This window comes from Lissotriton helveticus, chromosome 3_1, assembly GCF_964261635.1.
Source record: "Lissotriton helveticus chromosome 3_1, aLisHel1.1, whole genome shotgun sequence".
Lineage (NCBI taxonomy): Eukaryota > Metazoa > Chordata > Amphibia > Caudata > Salamandridae > Lissotriton > Lissotriton helveticus.
This window is the reverse complement of record NC_136061.1, coordinates 625229704-625250732: the sequence shown is the minus strand read 5'-3', so window position 1 is coordinate 625250732 and position 21029 is coordinate 625229704. Positions and strand designations below refer to the sequence as shown.

The 21029-nt window shown below is 40.8% G+C and overlaps 1 protein-coding gene across 1 annotated transcript in view; it reads right to left on the bottom strand.

Annotated features, from left to right (window-relative positions):
- The window catches only part of LOC144824682 (uncharacterized), a 151455-nt gene that overhangs the window by 93566 nt on the left and 36860 nt on the right, over positions 1 to 21029 (bottom strand). The window contains exons 2-6 of the mRNA XM_078683716.1: positions 14447 to 14499; positions 13078 to 13182; positions 5812 to 5903; positions 4308 to 4421; positions 4089 to 4143 (exon numbers count right to left, since the gene is read on the bottom strand). Of these exons, the coding sequence (XP_078539842.1) occupies positions 4089 to 4143; positions 4308 to 4421; positions 5812 to 5903; positions 13078 to 13182; positions 14447 to 14458 (378 nt within the window). The 5' untranslated portion in view covers positions 14459 to 14499. The remainder of the gene's footprint in view (positions 1 to 4088; positions 4144 to 4307; positions 4422 to 5811; positions 5904 to 13077; positions 13183 to 14446; positions 14500 to 21029) is intronic.

The following is a 21029-nucleotide window of genomic DNA, read 5'->3' as shown; positions in this document are numbered from 1 at the left end:
AAGTTCGTTGCTATGAACTACAAACTTATAAGGGATCAGTTAATTGTTCAATGCTCAAGTAAAAAGATTCAGGAGAAACTATGGGCGGCGAAGAATCCTTCATTAAAAGATGCCATTGACTTAGCGAAAGTTATTGAAGAATCTAGCAAATGTATGAAGGTTCTAGATTCCCATAAATTGAGTCCTCAACAAGAAGTCTCTGATAGGAAAAGTGCTGAAGAGTGTGAGCATTGCGGAAGCGATAATATTGCTGTGGTTAAAAATAAACCCAGATTCCCAGTTAAATTTTTTTTTACTACTAATAAGGTTTGCAATAGATGCGGAAGCAATAGTCATTCTTCTGACGCAAGGTTTTGCTTCGCTGCAAAGAAGGAGTGCCTCAAATGTGGTAGAATTGGACATTTTTCTAAGATGTGTAAGTTTAAGCCTAAACAAAGAATTGCTACTGTGGATGACTACGAATGCGACATTGTAACTGAAGCTGAAAGACTTTTGGTGGTCGATGAGGTCGATGTGGTTGGTGAGGATCCAAGACAGAACAGACCAGAGGTTGTTTTCAAGATTGACTCTCATGAAGTGTCATTGATGGTGGACACAGGGCCGCGTCATACCATCATTCCTAAATCTATCTTTGACACTTTCTGGGAAGGGTTAAGCTTACAAGAGAGTGACATTTCTCCTAAGGGTTTTAACGGTCAAAAAATCGAAATTCTTGGTTTTCTTTGAGTCTAAAATTGTTTTTGGAAAGAGATCTACATTTGGTAAGGTGTATGTCTCTATTGATGGCCCTCCCATCCTTGGTTGGGTACATCAATACGATCTCTACATTGTTATCAACCCTAGAGCCAAAAATCAAATCATGGTTGTGGAAGATGATTCTATTGAAAGTATCCTAAACGAATTTAGCTCTGTGTTTAAAGATGAGCTTGGTGAACTGAGAGGTTACTCTCACCTCATTAGACTTAAGAAGAATAGCTTACCTGTGCAGCATCGTGTGAGAGGGGTTCCCATTTCTATTCGTGACGATGTGAAAGTGTTAATTGAGGAAATGCTTCAATGTGGAGTGATAGAACCCACGGAGGCATCAGCATGGGTTTCTCCAGTGGTTATTTCTAAAAAAGCTGATGGAAAATTGAGGTTCTGTGTTGACCTCAGGGCATTGAATAAGTGTGTCGTCGCTGACACATTTCCCTTGCCTAATATCTCTGAGATGGTGTCCACTCTTCAGGGAGCAAAATACTTTTCTAAGCTTGACCTGAAGAGTGCTTACCATCAGGTCAAGCTTCACGAGTCCTCAAAGCACCTCACCGTCTCTATTACTCCGGAGGGAATCTTCCAGTTCACTCGTCTTTCCTTTGGTTTGATATCGGCGGCGAGTGTGTTTCGAAGGTTAGTTACTGAAATGTTTAAGGGGTTAAAGAATGTAGTGTTCTTTCAGGACGACATCTTGATCTTTGGTGATTCAGTGGCCGATCATAATCATGTTCTAAAGAATGTTTTGCATAGGATTTGGGACACTGGACTTACCTTACGTAGGGGAAGTGCTCCTTTCTTGTCCAAGACATTGAATACTTGGGCCATGAAATATCGGCTAACGGGGTTAAACCGAAGAGAGATCTCCTTGAGGCAATACGTTCTGCCCCTTGTCCTGGTGATAAGGACCAATTAAGTTCATTCATGGGATTGATTGAATATTATTCGAAATTTGTGGAGAAATTTTCAGAAAAAACTTTACCACTGAGAGCTCTATTAAAAAAGGGTTGTAAATTTGTTTGAGGGCCCGAACTTGAAATGTGTTTTAACAACATCAAAGTTGCTATTTGCAGTGCAAAGGTCCTTGCACCTTTTGATACAAACAAAGTCTCCACTTTGTTGGTTGATGCAAGTGCAAGTTGCCTCGGCGCTGTTCTTTTACAAACACATAAGGATGGGGAGAGGCCTATTGCCTTTGCACCGCGCACTCTTTCTTAATGCGAACAGAATTACTCAGTCATTGAGAAAGAGGCCTTGGCGGCTGCTTGGGGTGTTCACCATTTTCGTACTTATTTGTGGGGTACGCGGTTTAACTTGAAGACTGACCATAAACCTCTTATCCGAATTCTTTCCCCTGGTGGCGCAGCCTGTAGTTCTCCAAGGTTGGCGAGGCTAGCCTCCAAGCTTCAAGAATACCATTTCGAGATATCTCACATTCAGGGTTGGAAAAATTTCCAAGCATATTGCTTGTCTAGACTTGCTGTGCCGTGAAAAATTCAGTCTAATGGAGGTTTTAGCCTTGAGGGCGTAGAGGAAAATATTGCATGGATTAATGATGTTCTTTTTCTTGGTGAGAGTTCTTTTTCACGTGTTGATTGGTTGGAAGCTATGTCTAGGGACAGTGTTTTGCAAGAAGTTATCCAGTTAATTAAATTGGGTTCGCGAAGGGAGAGTTGTGTGCATGTCTCTGTTCGTAGAAGTATGTTCCCTTTATCGCTTTAACATTTTGTTTCTGTTTTAGTTTTTTTTTTACTCGTTTGTTTTGTTTTGTTTTCTTGGTTCTAATTTTGTTTTGTTTTCAACGAGAGAATATGTGTTGTATATTATTCCTACCTTTGTTTCCATGTTTTCCTTTATCAGCCTTATGTCATATATTCCAGAATGTTGGTGGCTCTGTCTCCTCCTGGGGATTCTAGGTTGAGGCAGTTTGTGCCTGGCCAGCTTGTGTTGAAGATGCCTGCTGTTTTGCTATTGCAATAAACCTGCTGTTATACACTGGAATCCTCCGAGTAATCTACTACAGTGACCTGTTGGTGCTGCCTTGGACCCTGTCCCATACTCACCTTAAGTCCAGAAGATTGTAAATCACTCTGAATTACCTGTATGCAGTATATGTCTTTCCTCCTTCAGATAACATTACCGCTACAGAAATTGCACTGTGTGGATTTTTGAAAACTGTAAATATTTCTATCTTGAAATGTGACAAAATATATATAATGCTATTTTGTAAATTGGTTTGGATCTCCCTATTGATTTGTGTTATTATTTATTGACTGTGTGCATGCACCAGATGTCTAACACTCCTCTCTGATAAGCTTAAGGCTGCTCGAACACACTACTCCCTAAGAGAGCTCTTTGGGATTGCTAGAGCAAGCCGCTGATTAGTTATAAGGGATACTTGGACTCTTTACATAGTATACCGCTTTTTGGTATACTATATACAGAGTCAGCTTCCTACGCAGGCTTCATGATGTTAAAATCCTTTTGCACATGAGGCCTATTGTCCTGTACTCCACGTTCTCTCCCTCATTATATCCTTGTGCTCCAGAACCAGGTCACCATCCCATAGGATTGTTGTTCGCCATATCTTTTACCTCCACTGTCTTGTTGCATTCAGGCCCGAAACACTGACACCTTGCACCAGAGCAGTGCTCTCTCTGTCTTCTCTGCATCTAACCTCACTTTAATCCTCTCCTCTACCTCAGGACCCCAATGAACTGCTGGAAAAACCACTGGCGGCCACAACACCATGGCACCACACTAAAAACTAAAAATCAATGTTCTCCTTGTCTTACTCTGCAGTCCCCTCAACACTCAGCACACCCATGACACTGCATCAGGTTCAGTGTCCTCCACGCCCCTTTATCTCACCCCAGCCTTTCCTTCACTTAGGAACCATCCTAAGCCCCTCCCATGACTCCACTGAAGGATCAGAGTTCTCTCTGCCCTCAAATTAGTTGTAAAACCACCACTACCCCCAAAAAGTGATTGGTTGAATACTTTAATTCATCTCACTGATGATGTTCCACAAGACAAAATCAGTCTTGCGGTTGCTTGCCTTCTCTTTAGAGGATACCTCGGCTGTCACCTATAGATCAGGGTTCAGGATTGTTTAGTATATGTCTGGCATCTGTCTTTAACAGCACAGAGGAACTAACAAAAGGAATGGAATAGCATTCAGCCCAGAGCATTTACCAGAGGCAATTCATGCATTCAAGCCCTTGCTTTTTGTTCTGTTCAACCTTTATTGCAGCCTCCTGAGCATCCCCAGTACAGCTGGCACCACACCCCTCCAGCTGAAGCCTAACACTATGAGGAACTATAGAGAGACTCACCTGGGCCTCCAGGAGCTGCAGGCGCCTGAGCGCCACAGAGAGATAGTTCTGTTTCCTATAAACAAACATAGATATTCTTGTGAGAAGAAACTTTCCTGCTATCATGTTATATTTCTTGGTATCCTACCCCATCTCACCCTGCTCCCCTTACGTCAGCCCATATTTGATCCCATATGATTATCATTATTATTATTCTATAGCAAATGGGCGCATTCTTACCTCTCATTGTCCGAGTGCAGCTTCTCAAGGATCTTTTTTTTCTGTTCCCAAGGAGTAGAGTGAACCTGCACCAACCGCACCAGCTCCATACTGGGGACCGACAGATCTGATACGCTGCCATGAGCAATGGCCAACAGAAAACAAACAGGATATAAATAACAAGGCATCAGAAGATATAAAAACCGTGCCATTCACCAGAGGTCAACAACAACAAAGAGCTTACATCACAGGCCACCAAGTACAACGAAAAACAACGAAAGATCAATTGGAATGGAGGCAGCAACCAGGGATCAATAATAACAGGGAATGCCAGGCAGGAATAAAAAAGAACAAGATAAAGCAACAATGATCAGCATCAACAGGGGACACATTAATGGGGAAAGAGGGTGCACACCTCATGGGCAACAGGAGCAGGGGACAACAGGAACTACAAGTGTTGGGGGGAAATAATTTAGAATAAATAGGCAAAATCAGGTTATTCTACACTTGGTTACACAACTAGGGAAAACCTGAAATGGAGCAATCTGAGATCAACGACCCCAGAAGCAAATATCTTTGGGTCACAAAAATTGAATGCAACAACCAGAGATAAAAGAAAACGGGAGTAAAAAACAGAGATCGAAAACATTGGAGAACAATTATCAAGGGATCAGCAAGAAGAAAAGCTGGCACTTGTGGTCACCAGTGGTCACTCCCAGGGGTCAACATTAAACTACTATAGACAGGCAACACGAGGCAGAAACCAGAGAGCGACAGGAATATCTGGTGTCTCTTTGTCTTGCTAGAGAAATTTTCAGTTATACGTACCACTGTCCAACGACGTAATGCTGCCCCAGGAAGCTACAATTTGTTCAAATAAATTCTGTTAAAGTACCTACATTTCTCTTTGCACTGAAAGGGAAACACGATTAGGTTTCTGGAACACAACGACACGGATCACTTAAAAGAAAAACAATATCGCAATCTAAATATTTTCTGCTCTATGCTGCGCTTTAGTTCTGAGCATCCGCATTTCAATCTGTGGATGTTTTAAGTCATCAGCCAAATTAAAACTGCAGTCAGTTCCCTTCATCTCCCTAACGATGCGAAAGAGCCCACCCTGCCAATATCACGCTTTCCCTGGCCTTACAAGTGCTCTCCGTTACAGGGGCGGCTCTAGGCTCATGGTGGCCCTGGGCAGGGAGGGTAGGTAGGGGGCCCCGGAAGAGGGGGTCCGGGTGGGGCGGAGGCCAGTGAAGAGACGAGGGTCAGGGTGTTTGGAAGTGGAACAGAGCTGGAGTCCGCCAAATCCCTGTCAGGGGCGCCACGCAAATATGTATCCACCCTCAGAGGATTTTTATATTAAGGATATATATTGGCGTGGTGGCCCCTGGGGTTTGGTGGCCCTGTGCACCTGCCTAAGGCCGCCCCTGTCCGTTAAACCTACTGTGGTCTCCTATGCAGTACCAGTCATCGCTGATCTGAGGTCTACCGGCTATCTTTTCTGATCTTCAATCATACATACCTGCGAAAAAGCCGTCCAGAAGCAATGGAAAGACGGGTCGTCAGACTGCTTGGCAGTGAGTGTGCCATCAATTCATCTTTGAGGTCCAGCATCTGGGGACAAGCAGCAAGGACGAAGTAAGAGAAATCAGACTGTACAGCAAGAAGATCTGGTGATGATGATTTGGGGCGAGAGGTTCAACTCATGTATGATGGCTGCGGTCATGGTGGAAGGTTAGAAAAGAGGGGTGGTTAGGTGAGAGTTAAGTAGGGAGGCAGATGTAGGAGATGAGACTGGGTAGGGGAGGAGAATGGGTAGACTCAACAGTTGCTTAAACCCACACATCTTATCCCTCTTATACTAAGTACTCCTGCAGAGTATTCTACCTTTACTATGCGGTCATTACTTCGTATTACCACGCATATTTTAGTTCGCAGATGCCATTACTTAGCATGCATTTACTGAGCAAGCATTTTTAATGTATTTGTATATATATGCGAAGTAAAAGCATGCACACTACAATCATGAGTAGTGATGGTATTTGCGAAGTAAAAACTTCTAAGTAAATACCTGCGGAGTAACGGTATGCTAAGTAACATAATATATTCCTCCTGCAGTGCTCTCCTTTCTTTCTCCAATTAGTCCATCCCCCTACCAACCCTACCCCAATTTACTATAGGCCCTGTCCTGTTGCTAGAGGTTTATGTTTGAAAGGTTTTTCTTGACAACTGTATACCTTAAATGTGTAAATATTGACACAGTCTTGCATTTTATTGGTCACTAGTGGAGAATGACTGACAAGACATAGGCACAACATTATGATAGTGGCTAAGGATGCACTGGAAACTTGACTCTCAGAGAGCTTGAAGATGTGGACTCTAGCTCCATCCTGGTAAAAATGGGGTCTCTACATGGCAGGGGTTTGCACCCTGCCCAAGTTACATGAGTCACATGGACCTCGGTAAAGTACTTTGGATGTGTCAAAAAGTCAAAGAAGTTGCGATGCGCAGAGAAAGTGAGGCATCGCGAAGGCAGGTGATGCATTGTTCCTTATTGCTGTGCAGGTCGTACGCACTTTGGCGCTCGAGCAAGATTCATTGTGCAAAGGAGGTGAGGTGTCACTGTACCGCTTTGTTCGCCATAAGTTGGCAGGGTATGCTCAGACGTGAGTCCCTTGCTCACTTTGCCACTGGATTCAAGCAAGCCTGGCTGAAGACGGCTGAAATGGCAGAAACCGGTCCTAGGAAGCTTGATTCCAGTCCAGGGAAGGCATGGCTTGGCAGTTCGGGCTGGACTGTTCCCATGAGGCACAGGGTCAGACTGATTTGCATATGGCCATGTCTGAACTGGGGTGGCAGAGTGGGCTAAAGAACAGTGATGGATTAAACCCATATCTGTTGACTGGGTGTGAGTGTTTGATTGGTTCAGATGCACCGTCCATCACCACCCCCTTTTGTACCGCTTTGTTTGCCATAAGTTGGCAGGGTATGCTCAGACGTGAGTCCCTTGCTCACTTTGCCACTGGATTCAAGCAAGCCTGGCTGAAGACGGCTGAAATGCCAGAAACCGGTCCTAGGAAGCTTGATACCGGTCCAGGGAAGGCATGGCTTGGCAGTTCGGGCTGGACTGTTCCAAGGAGGCACAGGGTCAGACTGATTTGCATATGGCCATGTCTGAACTGGGGTGGCAGAGTGGGCTAAAGAACGGTGATGGGTTAAACCCAGATATGTTGACTGGGTGTGAGTGTTTGATTGGTTCAGATGCTCCATCCATCACCACCCCCTTTTGTACCGCTTTGTTCGCAGTAAGTTGGCAGGGTATGCTCAGACGTGAGTCCCTAGCTCACTTTGCCACTGGATTCAAGCAAGCCTGGCTAAAGACGGCTGAAATGCCAGAAACCGGTCCTAGGAAGCTTGATTCCAGTCCAGGATAGGCATGGCTTGGCAGTTCGGGCTGGACTGTTCCCATGAGGCACAGGGTCAGACTGATTTGCGTATGTCTGAACTGGGGTGGCAGAGTGGGCTAAAGAACGGTGATGGATTAAACCCAGATCTGTTGACTGGGTGTGAGTGTTTGATTGGTTCAGATGCTCCGTCCATCACCACCCCCTTTTGGACCGCATTTCCCAATACAACTTCTACTTGAGCCTCTGGAACCCTACAGGGCTTCAGAACCCCAAAGATAGTTGAAAAATAGATTGTTTTGTGTGTTATTATTTGTGTGTTCATAGATGTTCCGGAATATTACTTTGTTTCCATGTGAAATGACCTTGGAGAGTATGCTGTGTGCTTTGTGTGTGTTGTTTGCACATTTTTCATAAACATAGACAATGGTTGGTCCAAAGCAAAACTTCATAATCTCCCAGGGAGATGTTGTGTGTGTCAGGGAACCTTTAAGTGTAGTTTACCAAGCTGTGGGTAATTAAAGATACAAAAGCTGGATTTCTTATGGAATGCATATATAATATATGAAACCACATATTAGCATAGGGGTACACAGCCAATAATTAAGCGTCCTTGCACCATGCCAAATGCAAAGCTTTCCAAATACATATACTTTCAAAGCATTGAAACATATGATCATTATAAAGATTATTTAGCTGTTTTGAATTGTTTTTTGTATTTTCTCGACACTTTGCATTGTAAATAAATATTATCACGAAACAAAAAAATTCTAAAAGTACTTACAAAATGTTCTTTATTCATAGTTAATAACTTTTACTTTTGAAACTGCTGTCAAATTCTTAGTAAATATTTCTTAGGCTAAATGTTGTAATTTGTGCCATTGAATGCACTGTTAAATTTGTAATGGGAAAGCAACGCAATTGTACAAGTTGTTTTTTGAAAAGTAATTTTAGCAAACATTCTATTAGAAAATCGTTTGATCACATGCGGCTCATTGAGACTGTCCGCATGGGCATGTAGTTTGACATTATACGCATACTTTTGTAATGGTAATTGAAACTGAGAGATCAGCTTTGCCAATGGTTTGAGGTATATGTTGAATAGTAAATGAGACAAAATAGATTGCTGTGTGATTACACCTGAGATAGTTTTTTGTGATGGTGAAGATGAGCCAACATTGATTTGTTTTCTTTCATTTGACAAGAATGATTGCCACTATCACAGAGCCTTTTTTTATATAAGTAATTTTATTGGTATTTTGTTCAGTACAAAAATAGAAAACCTTGCGACACATAACAGATATGACGTTACACGGGCACGCTTAGTGGAGTATGCGTTTTAGAAATGTGTTTGCCCTTCGTTTCGGGTTCCGACGTCTAAACATTTAACATTTAACACGTAAGTTTCTCAGAACGGGCATGTAATCTCTGACGGGCGGACGACGTACAGACAGATAACAGAAATGTTTGGCGACCTTTTTTTGCTAGATCTCGCTCACCACTGCGTGTTGCTAGTGTATGATCCGGAATATCCTAGTGTATGATCCGGAATATCACTATCACAGAGCCTTATCAGAGATTCTGGCACATTTTTAAGGCACTGGAATAGTTATATGACCCACACTATTGCAGGCTAGAGCAGTGCATGAAATATGTTATGTTAAAGAGATTTGTAAAGCACTTGTATACCCGGAGGTGACATGGAACTGCCATTGCTCGAACACAACTAAGAAGCTGCCCTTAGTTATTAAGTGCCATGATTTCAATTCCTTTCTAAAGGAGAGCAAGTAGGGTAGGGCCCTAATGTGTGGTGGAAGAAGATCCCAGGTCTTGGCTGCGCCCGTAATAAAGCTTTTTCCTACACCTAATTCATTGTCTTAGATCTGGGGACCGCTGTTTTCTTGGCCCCTGAGGATCTGAGATGTCTAGTGGGTTCATACCAAATGAACGCCTTCCTCAGGAACTCAGGGCCGATGTCATGTAATGCCTTATAGGCTAAATACAGCGCTTTAAATGTAATGCCATTCCTGACTGGCAGCCAATGTAGTTTATGTATAGCCTTGGAGACTGAATGAAACTTAAGAATACCAAGAAGTAACCTGGCTGCCATATTTTGTAAAAACTGTAGTTTATTCAGATTCTCTTCTTGTATATTTAAGTATAGGCCATTGCAATAATCGAGTTTGGACAGGACTAAAGCTGTAATAACTGTCTTTCTAGCATCTGAAGGAAGGAAAGGAAGCATCTTTTTGATCATTCTCAAGGTGTGAAATGAGGATGAGACAAATGTGTTGACCTGATTTCCAAAATTCAGTTTATCGTCAAAGACCACTCCCTTCACAGAAGAGCAGGTCTATCACATGAGGACACCAACCCAGCGTCCCCCTTTGCTACTGAGAAGTGCTGATACTTTCCCAATAAATGTACTGCACCCAGCTTGTGAGGTGCTTACACTCTCTCTTTCAAATAAAAAAGTACATGTACCCAGTTTACCTGCCCCTGGTCACAAAGAGCAACCATGCCCTGAGAGTTTCACGTGTATGCCACGGTACCTGTCCGTCTCTCCTTTACAAAGGGGTGTAAGCACTCTCAGTATAAAACTGGTCCACCCTTCTCACATGCAGAAAGAGCCGAGGCAGCTGAGGCCTCAGGGCTGCACTAGCGCCACCATAACTCTTCTCCAGGGTAGATTCTGTCACAGCCAATATCTTAGTCTTACTGGGCTCCACTAAAAACTAGTCGAATCTCACTGACTCACTTATGGGTGCTCTCCTTTCCCCAGCAATGCTCTAGCTTTTCTTCCCGGCGTGGCCCTTGATTAGAGGAGGCCAACGAAGCCAAGAAGACAGCAGTCATTCCCCGGGCACCAGTCGTCTTACCCTCTGCCTACCCCTCCACTACAGGTTTTACAATACATTGTTTGTTCCCTTTATCTGATTGTAAGTGTTCAACAGGGCCTTACACCTTCAACAGGTTCCAGAAAGTAGACGTTATAATTGGTTCAGTGACTTAATATCGAGGGACATAATATAGAATGCCCAAAATATCGACTCCAAAATATCAAAGGACAAAATATAGAATCCCTATCTACAAACAGGTAAGTACTAAAATATCGAATCCAAAATATAGATTGTTAAAAATATAGTTAACTAAAATATCGATTTTTTAAAAATATTAAAAATCATATAAAATTAATTAAATATTAAAAACAATTAAATAAAACATACTTAAAATAATGTAAAAAATCTTACAATATAAAAATAATAAATGTAATGTAGAAAAAAGCAGAGAATTTGTTGGATAGCGAGAGGGTAAAAATTACTATTCCCACTCCAGTGAGTGCAATTGTAGGGAAAGTGTTGGATAGCGTAGGGGTAAATATTACTATTCCCACTCCAGTGAGTGCAATAGTAGGGAAAGAGTTGGATAGCGTAGGGGTAAAAATTACTATTCCCACTCCAAAGAGTGCAACAGTAGAGAAAGCGTTGGATAGCGGAGGGGTAAAAATTACTATTCCCACTCCAGTGAGTGCAACAGTAGGGAAAGCGTTGGATAGCGTAGGGGTAAAAATTACTATTCCCACTCCAGTGAGGGCAACGGTAGGGAAAGCGTTGGATAGCGTAGGGGTAAAAATTACTATTCCTACTCCAAAGAGTGCAACAGTAGGGAAAGCGTTGGATAGCGGGAGGGTAAAAATGACAATTCCCACTCCAGTGAGTGCAACAGTAGGGAAAACGTTGGATAGCATAGGGGTAAAAATTACTATTCCCAGTCCAAAGAGTGCAACAGTAGGGAAAGCGTAGTATAGCGGGGGGGGGGGGAGTAAAAATTACTATTCCTACTCGAGAGAGTGCAACAGTAGGGAAAGCGAAGGATAGCGGGAGGGTAAAAATTACGATTCCCACTCCAATAAGTGCAACAGTAGGGAAAGCGTTTGGTAGCGTAGGTGTAAAAATGACTATTTCCACTCCTGTGAGTGCCACAGTAGGGAAAGCGTTAGATAACGGAGGGGTAAAAATGACTATTCCCACTCTAGGGAGTGCAACAGTAGGGAAAGTAATGATTTAATATTAAAATAAAATGTAATTAATTATCAATACCAAATAAAAAAATTAATTAAAAATAATTACCAATTAATAAAAATTAATTACCAATTAAAAAAAGTAATTACTAATTAATAAAAATTAATTACCACTCAATAATTAATGATCAATTCATTATCAATACATATAAATAAAAATATTTTTTAACTTTATTACAATTAAATCACTTCCCACCCTATTGCCCTATAAACCCACAACGCGCTCCAAATAAAGGCAATTAACATAATTATCAATTAATCAATGAATACTTTTTTTTTACCAATTAACAAAAATTAATTACCAATTAATAAAAATTAATTACCAATTAAAAACTTAATTAGCAATCAATTAATTATCAATACATATAAATAAAAATTAATATTTAATTTACTATAATTAAATTACTTCCCACCCTATTCCCCTATAAACCCACAACCCGCTTCGGAATTAAATTACGCTAAAATTTAATTACATAACATTAATTACTTTAAAAAAATTAAACATACATTACAAAATTAATACATAATTTTAATACATATACTACCATACATAACACTAAAAATAATTCGATATTATGGAAATCGATATTTTAAATTCGTTATTATGGAATTCGATATTTCATATCCTAATTCGATATTCTGGGCTGCTTATAATTTAGTAATTCGATATTCTGGGCTGTCTATATTCTTGATTCGATATTTTGGGCAGTCTATATTTTGGAATCAATATTTAGGGTGTTCACCATTGGAGCTCAATGGGTCCGTCTCTACTATCTCCTGGCACTCAGTTAATATTGTCTCAATATGGTCCATAGTCTCATGGTAAATAGCGCCGAGAGACTTCTTATTTTGAGAGTTATCCATGCCCTGAGCCTTATCATGGATTTTCTTCTTGCCCATCTTACTCGGATTTCCCTAGTTGTTTGATTAGTAATAGTGACTCGCCACTACACTTCTATAAGAAAATGCTCAAAGACTCTGACTCGGCCCTCACTTCCACTGAGGCAGGAAGAGCGGACGGGGCCGAACCAAATAGTAAATGGAGATAACTATATATCTTCAAAACAGGTGATTAACCATAAAGTGAAGGGGTACAGTACCATTATCTGATTTAATCCGTTGGACCAGGGAAGATCGTCTTACAGCAGGGCCAAGGGAGGTGGCCCTGCCCCGCCTCCTCCTGCCGCTGACTGACAGAAATGTTGAAAGGAATTAAAGATAAGAATGAAAACCAGAGATTGGGTACAGAGTTCTAGACTTGAGGCAGAACACTGAGATTTCTCAGCTGCATCCATAGCCTTACCTCAGAAAGACTGGTCTGCAAAAGGGACACTGCACAAAGGAGACGTTCACAAAGTGGCTCAAAAATCTGCTGCTCCTCATCTTTCCACTGTGAGTCATCTTCACTCTAAAAAGTCCAAAGACATTTGTCAAGAACTGGTAAGATCATGGCAAGAGACACATGAGAGCCACCCAGCACAGAAGCTGCCCCTTCCCCTTCCAACTGCCAAGAGGAATGAGGATCCAGGTATAAGCTTTTAAGATAGAGTATTTCATGATAGACTTCAGCAAATGTGTAAGCTTCAGATCTTCCAGCCTGGAAGGTAAAGGGTGGATAGCTTCTACAAAATGTCGAGGAGGCGCATCACAATGAGATGAGTAATGCTCAGATGGGTAGCTTTCAAAACATTCCTTAGAAGTTGTAGGGAGGGAAACCTATGAATGGAAGTGCAAAGTCCTTCCAATGGGTGTACAATATAGATGACAACTAGAGGAGGCTTAATATGTATCCCATACAGAGGGGATTTAAGGCTGGGACCATCTGAAGGAGGACAGGTGGGCACCTCCTAGAGGCTGGGACTCGCCAAAGGAGTTAGGCATGCCTACTGTAAATCAATCTTCCAGACAAGGCCCTGCAGAGAAGGTCGTGTGGGAAACCCTCTAGAAGAGGTGTAGATTAAGACCCTCTGGAGGACGTTAGAGAACAGACCTTGATGGAAGGCTGCCAGGTCGAGTCCTTGCAGGTTAGATGCATGTTAAGAGCTTCAGAAGGATTCAAATGCTGGATATCTAGGTGAGAAGCACAGCGTAGGCCCTTCCAGAGGAGGCTGTATTTGGGTCTTTCGAGAGAACTTCCGGGGGTATATGGTGCGCCTTTATAAAACTGCAGGGCGTCACCTTATAGAGAAAATGCAGGATGAAAATGTAGACATACTAGCACAAGGTTGAGAACAATTATTTATTTTACAAAAACCCACTACAAGGTTTCTGTGCTCCTTGTTCGCTCTCCAGTCGTCCCTGTCAAGATCTGATTCTAGAATCCAGCTTCAAGGTACAGTAGCCTAGACAGCACCTGAACTGAGCTTATATAACATAATAGGGAACCTTCTAGAGGAACAGGGGTGGGGTGGGACTTACAAAAGATGTTGGAAAAAGTCAATCAAAAGGCATATGGTGGAGACCCTACTTAGGAGGTGTAGAATCTTGCAGAAGAGAAATATCCTTCTCCCCTGGGTTACAAGTGGAAGGTGAAGGAAACTGCAATAAAACTCTTTCAACTGGTTTCAGACACAGCATGAGTACCAGTACTCAGACAACAGAAGCCCCCCCACATTGAGAAAGTTGTGAAGTATTTCATAGTTATGCATGCATGCGTAAAATTGCATCATTACCTGTTGATCCATCTTCTTTGACTTTCTTCACAACCATCGAGACCTTTGCATGTCTGTTAAAAAATAAACATAATCATTAACCAGGGTGATTCTTAGTCATTTAAATTTGTGGGGTGTGAAATAGAGATTTAGCAACCATGAGTAGCATTACAATGGCAGTGAGATAGCATCTAAGCTAATGCTCTTGTATGGCTATGTGTTTGCATTTGTGTGACAACAAAGTTGTAGCTATATTATATGAGGTATTTACAATAGTGTGATTTCAACTCAAAAGAACTGCCAACCCCTAAAAACACATCACGTCAGCAGGAGCATCTGAAACTTTGGGTGCAATACATAAGGCAAAATTCAGCAAGGTATACGGTGGCGCATGTGTGTCTTTGTGTGTGTGGGTATTTCAGGGTGGTGGTAGTTATAGTTATGATTCTAAGAGGTAGGAATTCATCAGATTTTTGCTTGCTAATAACGTTGTCACTCTTTGATGAATCTTCACAAAACTTTGCAGACCTATTCTGTTTTCTGCATTGGTTCACAGTATACTGCAGTACAGGGCAATAATGAAACACAATATTATCTGTTAACAAAAGCCCTTGCAAAATGAAAAGGCAGTCATATTGTTTAGACCACATTTTGTCTTTGATCTGTGTTTTTAAGTGAATATAGCTTACTATGATTTTTCTAATTTATAGGAATAAATGAGGTAGTTCAGCAAAGTCTGTAGAGTTAGGGAAAAGTATTTTTATTGATTTACCACAGTACTTTCACAAAATTATCTAGGAAGTACTCCAACGCCCAATAAAATCTAAAAAATATGTATATCCGCCAAAATAAAATTAGATGCACCATATAGTGGCACTTAAAAGAGCCTTTGTGTTTATTAAATAAACATATTTATATCTGTTTGTCAAGCTAAATTTCTAGGTTTAAAATAAAGATATGGTTTCCATAGGTTAAAAAATGAACCCCAACAGGTCAAAACAATGTTGCATTGCCATATTTTATATTTAAATCAAAAACGGAAGACACTTTATCAACGCAATGGAATGCGAAGATAAAGTGTCAAACTTAGCAGCATTTACAGTATACAACTTCCACATTTGTCTCTGACAAATATGTGAGTACATAAAATATGTGTTCATAAACATGAAAAACACAAAAGGTGATGGGCATGGAGGAATGCTTGCAATTTGTATAAGCAATGGCAACCACTTGGGGTAGAATCCCAACCCATTGTTCTATTTCTCACCAAGCCACCTCAGTTTGGACCCAGCCATATGTGAATCAGTATTGACCCTGCTACTCATGGGAACAGTTTAAACCTGCCAGGCCCAGTCCTTCTTGGACTGGAACATAAGCAACCCAGGACTGGTTTTGCCCTAGATACAGCTTGGTTCTAGTGTCACAGTGGACACGAGATCCACATCAGGCCATTCCCACGCCACTTAGAGCGATGCATGAAACATTTAAAAGGTCTTGAGTTGCTTGTGTTCTGGTTCAGGGAGGACCTGGCCTGGATGCTCCAGCTAGAATGTTCTGATTGGAGCTGGGTCAAGACTGATTTGGATGTGGCTGACACCAAACTGAGGTGACATGGTGGGCAAAAGAACAATGGGTTGGCGAGCTACCCCAAGTTATTGCCAGTGGTTAGACTTATTGCAAGCATGGCTCCTATCACCTTTTGATTGTTCGATGTTCGGAAACATAGACATTAAGATGGAAAATGTCTCGGTTATCTCAATTTCCAATCTCACTCCAGGTAAGTGTCCTATATCATTGTCACACAGTGGATAACCATAGAGTGGTGATAGTCACTATTAATAACAGAGGAAAGTAAAAGGAGTAACTGATTCCATCTCAAACCTCTTTCACCAATCCTTGTGACTCCTTTCAGACCTAAATCATTTCCAATACCTTTTTTATTCAATCTAAATACTTTAACACCCTCTCTGAGAACAATAATTGTCCAGACGTTGCCTTTAGTCACAATGAATAAAAAAATCCATTAATGGACTTAGCCAATTACAAATTGGATATCCTTGAATTTCAAGAAAGCATTAATGAAATCCCTCATCAGATTAGTGTTTATTGCTGAAAAACACATTGAAAGAAGCAAGTAAATATTGATCCCCTTGAAAGAAAAAAAAATCAGGATAAATCAGAGTAGAGAAATCTAACTCTCCTATTTGCAGAAGTAAAAAAAAGTAACTTCATGCCTTCATGTGAAATTAATAACAATTTGCAAATATAGCCAATCCCTTTGGAACTACAGCAGCTGAATGTATATGAAAGCCATTTAATTCAAACAGTGCATCATTTTCAAACCATATTTAGAATGCAACCAAAATCTGGAAATTTTCATTCACATGAAATAGTACGTGCACTGAAAGAAAAAGTTGTTTTTTTCCCATTTCTCCCATTAGATTTCAACAAAAAGATAACCACTCTTTGAATTGAATGCAAAATAGATGAACATTTGATGGTTTTAGGCAATGGAGTAACTACAAAATAAAAATGTGTCAAGAACTAATTAGCATTAAAAGTTCAGAAAGCACTACATTACCTTGAGAAAAACAATTTATACTACAAAGATATTGGTAAGGCAAACTACATCTCTTCCTTTAGAAAAGCAAATGAAGCAGGACAATTTGAACAGATTACTGAAGAACAAGCTGAATAAATGTATGAACATTATAGTATACACCAACTGCACTCGAGATATGATTGGTGATGCTTTTGAACTATATCAGATGAAGAAAGCTTAGTAGCATTAGGGAAAAACAGTATGAATGAAAATTGATGTATAAAGCACAACAACTGCTACTAAGGAAGTGTCCTAGCACTTAGCTGACTACGAATGAGGACAGATAAAGTCTCATAAAACCAAAAAAGTCTTCAGATGAGCCTTATAAATAGATTCTTTAGAGGCTAACTGGAGATATTCCGGCAAAGAGTTCCAGCGGCTAGGTGCCAATAAGGAGAAGGAACTGCATCCAACTCTAGCTTTCTGCACCCTAGATATGCAAAACAAATTGTGATTAAGGGAGCATAGTGCCTTGGAAGTATATTTTAACTTTTTTCCTGAATGTGCTGAAGACTTATATAATGAAATACCAATGAGTGATCAAAAGTGATTTGAATTTGATTCTTAACTTGACGGGTAACCACTGCAGTTGTTTCAGACCGTGACGAATTGATTGCCTTTCAGCGATGTTTAATACAAGGATGGCAGATGCATTATGAATTGGCTGAAATCTATTTACCTGCTCTACAGGGACTCCTAGGTAAAGTACATTAGCATAATCCAATCTTGATGTAATTAATGCATGCACAATGTATATCCGTGTAGCCATTGAAAGATATTTTAAGGTCTTTATTCAAGAATTAGAAAGAGGAAAAGAAAGTGCTGGCAGTGGCGTGCATCTGCTGTTTGAATGATAAAGCAGTGCCCAGTTGAACCCCTAGATTTTTAGCAACTGTTGTAGGGACGGGACCTCACCCAAATCAATAGATCATATTCTCCTGGTGTCTAATGAAGATACATCCAGTTAGCAACTGCTGAGAGACATCCCTGGAAGCTACTGACCATTGTATCATCAACATGCTGGAATGTTATTCTAAATTGTGTGCCGTCTGTTAAGATATGATATTGAAACCCAAGCGTTCGACAATGGAGGTCAGAGGGGCCATACTGATTTTGAGCTTAATACCGATCCCTGCGGGACCCCACATCTCATTTTATTAAAACGGTGAGGGGAAAGATGATATAAAACCTGCCTGACGCCGGCCAGAGAGATAATATCTTAGCCAATTCGAGGCATTATCCACTATCCACTAAACCTGCCTTCTCCAGTCTCTGCAGGAGTATTTCGTGAGACACAGTATCAAAGGCAGCAAACAGATCAAGTAAGATTAAGAGATATTTTTTTTCTAAGCTCAAGAATACTTCTGATATACTCAGTGACTTCAAAGAGAGCTGACTCTGTGCTAAAACCAGAGTGGAAGCTGGATTGAGGAGGGTGAAGAATGATATTACTTTCAAAATGCCTGGTCATCTGGGAATTTACCAGTGTTGCCAGCATTTTCTCCAGTGCAGGGGGTAATGAAACAGTTCTATAGTTGCTTGAAATTAGAGGGTTTTGCATTAGTTCTTTTTCAAAAGTGGCACCACAAGCACCTTTATCCAGGTGGCTGGCACAGTACCCACAGTAGAAGTAAGATTTTATCCACATTTATTCCCCACTGGAAAAGGTGGACAATATGGTGATTGCCCAACCCAGATTTCAGCATGTTAGTACCAAGCTATCAGATTATATTCATAGGATCAATGATTTTAACAAGATATTCTTTATGTTTTCAGTCAACTATATGAAAGTGAACTTTCTGTCACTTCTTATGCTGGAGCACGTGTTATGCGATCTGGAACTGGCTCTCCTTATATAACAACACAGGATTTTGTTGAAAAGGTGTATGAAAAAATTACAAATCTAGAATATAACATAATCAAAATTATGGCATTTTCACAAGTAACAAATGAATATTGGTTTCGAAGATATTGAGAAATGTATACTCAGAAATGTAGGACCCCCTACTTGGTTTATTACTTTAAGCTGTGCTGAGTGAAGATTGGACGATTTGTATCTATTTCTTCTCGAAGCCAATGCTAATATTCCAGACATTAACTGCAAAACACTTGCAGAAATATGTTGTTTGGATCCTGCAATTGTTAACAGATATTTGAATCACACATTTCAAACTATGCCTCATTACCTGACCAACAAAAAAGAAAATTCCAGTTGGAGAAGTACTGGATTACTTTTGGTGAAAACAGTATCAAGGAAGAGGCACACCACACATTTGTATGCTTCTCTGAATCAAAGATGCACCTAAGTTTGGATATGACTCTGATGACTCAGTTCTACATTTTTTTTAACATTATGTCACTTTTGGCATCCCATAAAAAGAGAACAAGAAACTATTTGAGCACGTTTTACGCTTCCAATCACATAACAGTGGTAAATACTGCTTACGAAAATATTGGACCAAATCTAAATATTACCCAAAATGTTGCTTTGGATTCCCAATACCAATTCTACAGAAAGGAAAAGTAAACAACTTAATATGATCTGTAAAACACGTCGTTACCGGCAAATCACCAAAAAACACAAACAATCTTAGAAGACCACAACCATTATAACGGATCAATGACTGCTACCCTTTAAGTCTACATATGCAGGTTGCTTACATAGATATACAATTTGTTGCACATAACTCTACAGTGGTTTCACATTATGCTACTTCAAACATTACAAAGGCAGAAAAACAGATATGAAGGAAGCATGGGAAGAAATATCTGCAGAACAATCCTTAAGTAAAAGATAATACAGATATAGCCTACAAATGCCTTCTCACCATGAGGTTAGTACCTGTGAAGCATGTGACAGCTTAAGTTCCTCAAGATTATATTGTAAATCAGAAGTAATCATATGGCTTAGATTAGGCTTGTCTTCACCATGCCGAAAAGTTCTGAAAAGCCTACTTGAAATTGAATACCTTGCATATTTTAAACCCACAAAGACATTTGAAAACAAATATGTTGGATACATACTACCCACAGAGAAGACAATTCTTTGAAAAACAATGCCTCTTTGAAGTTGCTCAGTTCTACACATATAGCAACAATGTGATAGAAGATCTCAACAATGACCAATGTTAAGTAAAAGGTACAAATGGTTGTCTAATACATTATACTAAACCTACTCCATGGTAAACTTAAATTGTAGCACAGAGGAAACTAAAGACTTTTACTATTTAACACTTCTTCAACTATTAAAACAATGGCACAAAGAAGAAGAACTCAAAGGTCCCTTTCTATGAAGATGCATTTAAAGTTTATAAAAATGAAATTGCTTTAATTGAATTTCAAACATAATTATAAATGCTAAATCAAAATAGAAGAAAAAAGCAATATTAAAATGCTGAAATGCAGAAATACAATACTGTAGCGAGGTCGGGGTGGAAAGATGTACAAACTGGTGGATGCCTGTTCATAATTGCCCTCGTTCCCCACAGACCTATGACCCGAGGGCTGAGTGGGACAGCGTTTCGGAGCAGGAAGAGAAAAGAGACGGCGCCTTTAACTGGACCTTCCTGGAACAAGACGGGACTCCGCCCCTCTCTGACGTCGGTAACCCCGGACTGGACAAGAGGCAGGAAATCCTTTACAGTGGGTATGTTCACACCCCGGAGGTCGGAAGCGGAGAAGACGAGCAAGAGAAGAGGACCGGAGCTGCCGAAGAAGACGAGAGAACAGCGAGTGAAGGAGAGCCAGGAGGCCAACGACCCCGTGTTCCGCCGTGCCACACTCCCGAGGGAGGAGTGTGGCTTTCCCAGGTACGGAGGCGTTGGGCGGCCTGGGTGGGGAAGAAGAACACCCCTGTGTAGATATGTAGATAGCCCTGTGCGTGCCTTTCCCGTGTGTGTCCCGAGTCCCGCTTTCCCTCCATACCTGTCCTGTAAACCCTCACGAGTCTACCCTTCCTTAGCACGAGCACTGCTAGAGTAAAAGTTACACGGGTGTCCCCTC